The 5,493-nt window shown below is 33.2% G+C and overlaps 2 protein-coding genes across 4 annotated transcripts; one reads left to right on the forward strand and one right to left on the reverse strand.

Annotated features, from left to right (window-relative positions):
- Positions 1–438: 438 nt before the first annotated feature.
- LOC101741595 (tRNA N6-adenosine threonylcarbamoyltransferase, mitochondrial) lies at positions 439–2,050 on the forward strand. Its single transcript, XM_004931898.4, has one exon. It carries the CDS (start codon positions 777–779, stop codon positions 2,001–2,003), a length of 1,227 nt encoding a protein of 408 aa, XP_004931955.2. The 5' UTR covers positions 439–776; the 3' UTR covers positions 2,004–2,050.
- Positions 2,051–2,598: 548 nt separating this feature from the next.
- Positions 2,599–4,458, reverse strand: LOC101740954 (protein stunted). Of its 3 annotated transcripts, XM_038019038.2 has the most exons (5): positions 4,251–4,440; positions 3,434–3,589; positions 3,232–3,362; positions 2,989–3,011; positions 2,599–2,711 (listed from the first exon to the last, which is right to left on the reverse strand). In XM_038019038.2, the coding sequence occupies exons 2-4, from the start codon at positions 3,460–3,462 to the stop codon at positions 2,998–3,000; spliced, it is 174 nt and encodes a 57-aa protein (XP_037874966.1). In that variant the 5' UTR covers positions 3,463–3,589; positions 4,251–4,440; the 3' UTR covers positions 2,599–2,711; positions 2,989–2,997. The 3 variants fall into 3 exon arrangements, with proteins under 3 accessions (XP_037874966.1, XP_037874965.1, XP_062530876.1); XM_038019037.2 differs by lacking the exon at positions 2,989–3,011 and having other exon boundaries at positions 4,251–4,458; XM_062674892.1 differs by having other exon boundaries at positions 2,599–3,362.
- Between the last annotated feature and the right edge of the window lie 1,035 nt (positions 4,459–5,493).

Raw genomic sequence — 5,493 nt, forward strand, 5'->3', positions numbered from 1 at the left:
AAGAGCTTCTTGTATGGACTCTGGGACTATGGGCTCTGATTCGGTTTTCGACATTTTTTGGATATTGATAATTTTATTATAATATATATAAAACAAGAGTAATTTTATTATTGTTACATTTTATCCAATTTATAGAGGTTTTTTATTAGAGACAGATTTAAAGATGCTAAAAATTGCGTCATTTCACGCTCCGTTCCACAGTGAAAACCAAAATTCGATTATTGTGTAAAAAAGTCAATTTATTTGCTTTAAATCGCATTGTCTATTTTATGTAAATTTATAATAAAGAACACTCTCCCTCTCTATAATTACATAATACAGTTACTGTACAGTGTACACCCTAATTGCACCAAATATAATTTAAGAATATATTAAAATAATAAAATGTATTTAGGTATGTTATTAAAAATACATATTTTCATTTATTCACCTCTACTCTCTACTCTCTACCGTGAATGGAACTGAAACGTCAACTTTGAACTTTGACGTCTACCTTGAAGTTTTTTCCAAATTATGATTTATTTTTAATGAAACTATAAAAAATTATATCGCGTAAACCCTGAGTTTCCGTAACTTGAAATTTGGCAAAAAGCTTTCTATTTACGAGTACTATCTAAAAAAAATTTAACCTCCAAATGGAGGTTAAATTTCCTTTATGGATGGACCATAAAGGAAAATCTGGCCTTTTTATCAAATATGTATGTAATCAAAATAAGATTAGTCCAAAAAATCAAGAATAAATATACTGATGCATTCACAATTAAAAGTGCTTTAGAATGTTCATGACACACAGAAACTCAAGATTATTGCGTATCCTTCGTCAAAATCGTTGGAAAACTACATCTTGTTCAAATGATTTTACAATTCTCGGAATTGAAACCTCTTGTGATGATACAGGTTGTGCTGTTATTGATGGAGCTGGCAATGTTCTTGGAGAGTCTCTTTATTCACAGAATGCAATACATGTAAGATATGGAGGAGTAAATCCTTTCATAGCTCATGAACTTCACCGAGAACACATAGAAACAGCTGTAACTGAAGCACTTTCCACAGCAAAGATTAAAATAAAAGATATTGATGCTGTTGCTGTTACTGTTAAACCTGGATTATTACTCAGTCTCCAAGTTGGAGTTCAGTATGCAAAATATATATGTATGGAGTATAATAAACCTATTATTCCGGTCCATCACATGGAAGCTCATGCTTTAGTAGCTAGGATTTATCACAACTTGCCATTTCCATTTATAGTTTTACTTATATCTGGAGGACATTGTCTTTTGTGTCTTGTTCAGGATGTAAATCAATTTTTACTTCTTGGAGAATCATTGGACAATGCCCCAGGAGAGATTCTAGACAAAGTTGCCAGAAGAATGAAACTAAAAAATATTAAAGAGTATTCTCAATTGGCTGGAGGCAAAGCAGTAGAGGAGGCTGCTAAGAAAGCTAACAATTCTCAACAATTCCAATTTCCTTTGCCTTTAAATAGAAATAGAGACTGTAATTTTAGTTTTAGTGGTCTTAAAGATTCACTTGTAAGAAAATTAATAAAAAAGGAAAAAGAACATGGTATTACTGGGGATTGTTTGATACCAGAATATAATGATTTATGTGCTTCATTTCAAATTGCCTTAGCTGAACACTTGGGGCATAGACTAGAGAGAGCAATTATCTTCTGTGAGGAAAAGAACTTAATCAATCCTAATAATAAAAATATAGTAGTTTCAGGTGGTGTTGCTTGTAATGATTTTATATTTAAATCAATGCAATTTGTTGCTGGTAAATCTGGTTATAGCTGTTATAGACCTCCACCTAAAGTTTGTACTGATAATGGGATAATGATAGCATGGAATGGTGTAGAAAAACTTAAGAAATCATATCAAATTCAATATGACTTACCACTTAGTGAAATAGATCCTATTGCACCTTTAGGAAAGAGTTTAATACATGAAGTAAAATGTGCTAATATACCAGTAAAAGTGACAAAATTAACAAACTTGTTATGACATTCTAGATATTTATTTTAAAGTAATAAAATTAAGTAATAACCATATCTTAGCCTTTTATTCAGTCTGCAGATAGTTTGACCTCACAAATTGTCATGTTTATTTTATATCAGTTTTATTAAAATATATGTACTATATTAAATATTTATAAGTTTCCCATCCTGATTCCCATAGTAAGAAATGCGAGTTTAGGGTCAGGTGACTGACCACATAAATATACACTAATATAATTGTACTGGAAATGGCTCTATCTATTGCTACATAATAATGAGTATACAATATCTGGATCTGGATTGCCTTGTACCCGCAACCTGCCTCTAAAACCTAGAAAATACAAAATATATATTCCATGGCTCTCAGGCAGTGGCTGGACTGCCCTTGACATTGCTGATGTCCATGAGTGAAGGTAACCATGCTGCATTAGGGGGGCTGTATACAAGGGCAATAAAAAAAAATACAGATGTAATTAACAACTTCACTAAGTTATTGAATAACAGCTATAACTTAATGGTTGCATCATTTGTCTGTTTCCAAGTCAATTATTTCCATTGAAAGAAATTTGTTTTCGTTCATGAGATTTGTGTAAATAAAATGCTTTATTTTAAACAGCGTTATTTATTGTACAATTCTACATAAATTAATAGTTGATGATTTTCATGCATGTTGGTTAACTATTCCTTCTTCACTTTGGAACAGCTTTCTGGAGGTCTGTAAAGTGATTAATAATTGATTTACAAAACAGTTTAAAATATTTTTGTTAATTTACTATAGGGACGCACACGCCAAACTAAATGCAAAAAGGAAATTTTAGTTTCAATCCATTTTCAAGTAATTAGTTTATATAATTGTTAATAAAGGACACACTCACTTTACAAACTTAATAAATTCTAAAATTAAACTAAGATAAGCATTTTAGTTTAGAATTATTAGTAGAACTAATACTAATAACACATTAATGGTTAAGACTGATTTTGACCTAACTTACACCTCTGACTTAGTCCTTTTCATCTGAAAATCACATTAAAATTGAAATAAAATAAATTGAGCTAGACTAACAAAATAATTGTATCTAAATATTTTACATGTCAAAATTTAAAATGTTGTAAACCCTGATATTGACATTGAGAAACTTATCAATTAATACGGGAACTTTAACTGTTGTAAATTCTAAGAATACTTTAAAACCGTTTCAAGTAAGTATTAAAGGTAGTTTCGAAAAATAGCTTACGTGCAGGTCGTCCGTTGGCCCAAGGTGTGACTCTGACGTGAGATTCGTCACGTTTCAACGCCTCTGCTCGAAATTCTTGCTTTAGTGACCTGCGAAGCACCTTGGCTGCGATGTTTGAGTAGTTTATGTAACTGAAAAAAGTAACCTAGAAAGTTATATTTCTCTGTAATTATAATCAGTTACTATATATATATTTGCTTACGTTAAACCAGCTTGCCTCCAAGCGCTCATTTTGTTATTGTTCTTGTTTACTTTTATTCTCAAAAATAAATTGAAATTTTCCTGATTTCCACAGCCAGAGAGTAAAGTGAAATATCCATAGACTATAGACTACATAAAAAGCGCTTTTTTTTCCTACCTAAGGCCGGTTACAGTGCTCCACCGACCGTCTGTGCGTACGTCAGTCGCGCTTGTCGTTTATATGAAAATTCATAAATCATTACAGTGCTGGACTGACCGTACGCACGCGTATATTGCTACGCACTGCGTACGAGGACCGTCGGTCTAGCGCGTCCGCATGCGTGCCGTCGGTCGACCGACGCGCTATGGAAACAAATGAACGCGTTTTGTGCTGCACCGATGAGTGGACCGACCGTACGGATGTGTGTATCATCATCAAAAAAAGCGATTTCGTATTGAACGTGGCCAAATATATCGACACCGAGCGCCTAATCACCGAAGTTCGTCTTCGTGAACCGCTCTGGGACAAAGGACACGTGTTATATAAAGATCATGATGCCAAGTTAAAGGCCTGGCAAGAAGTATATGCTGATAATTCATCAAAACTTGATCGTCATTCTGAAATAATTAAAAAAAACTTGAACGTTCCTTAAGCGTTTTCGAAAATAATAAGCAGTAATTAAACTATTTGCAAACGCTTCCCTTTTGCGTACTGACTATACCAATCCGGTCAGATTGTTGGTCAGGAGAGCACTGAATGAAGCAAACTGACGATCGGTTATTGCGTACCGTCAGGACGGAACGTACGCACAGACGGTCGGTGGAGCACTGTAACCGGCCTAAGCTGATAGCCTTGAGACTTGAGAGGCTATTTCAGCGAAAAAAAGCGCAACTACGTACGTATCGTATTCAAAATTGATATGATAATCACAGACATGGACATACAAAGTAACTGTGCGTGAAATACATAACGAGAACCTCACAATTATTTCTGGGAATTAAAATCACCCGTTAGAACCATATGGGTATTGATTAATTTTAGCAGAGAGTGTAAAATTGTTCATGGACATTGTTCATTTGAGAGAAAAAAAGATATATTGATTACATTATTTTAATTGGATTGGTACTTTTTTTAATAACAATATTTTTCACTAAAATTGCAGTTCCACAAACCCATACCTACTTTAATCTCCAAGACCAATGCATCCCGGGATATTTTAAAATATTTTACAGGCTTTAACCGCGTTTCTGAGACTGCAGCGAGTGATATTTATTTAGTAAGTGTTTCCCAAGTGATTTAATATGAATGACATTTTTTTATTACTTTTGTAGACAGACGAGCATATGACTTACCTGGTGGTAAGTAGTCACCGTCAATGATCGAAATTAGCAATGTCAGGGGCAAAAATAATTCGAATTCGAGTTTTTTTCGATTTTTTGCTTTTTCTGAGTAGATTTACTATAGTAACATATATATATATTTTCACCATCGGAAAGTAGAGATTTCAACGAACAGAATACATACCAACTTTTTGAAAAAAGCTGATATTTTGACGAGTGAATTTTCGATTGAAAATTAGGGTGCTTTTTCGATATTAATTCAAAATAAGGTGAAAAAATAAATATTTCTAATCAAATAAATTGCAGCGTATTTGGGACATAAAAAGGTAAGTTTTCACCAAATTTCGTGAAAAATTATTTTTTCTTTGAAAAAGAAACATAAAAAAACCAAAAACTTGGTTTTTTGAATTTTTCACATAAATTTTGAGGTTATGTGAAAAAAGTGTAAATACAAAAGTTTTAGATCTTTTTATTACCTACAACTTTGCCATTTGACGTTTTTCCATAGGACATTTAGTTAACCCCCCCCCATCCCCTTCCCGACCTCAGATCGCCCGTAAATAAATTTTCCTTCCATATTTATAATATTGTCCTCCTTTTCTAATGGGTTTCATCCTACTATTTTTTTTTCAATTTTTATTATTTTTAAAGGCTTCTACCCTGGTCTATAATAAATACGGCCATTGCCAGCTGACTGACAAAACCTGCGCATGCCGGTAGGCAGCGGCTTGGTCGGTAGGC

This window comes from Bombyx mori, chromosome 22, assembly GCF_030269925.1.
Source record: "Bombyx mori chromosome 22, ASM3026992v2".
Taxonomy (NCBI): domain Eukaryota; kingdom Metazoa; phylum Arthropoda; class Insecta; order Lepidoptera; family Bombycidae; genus Bombyx; species Bombyx mori.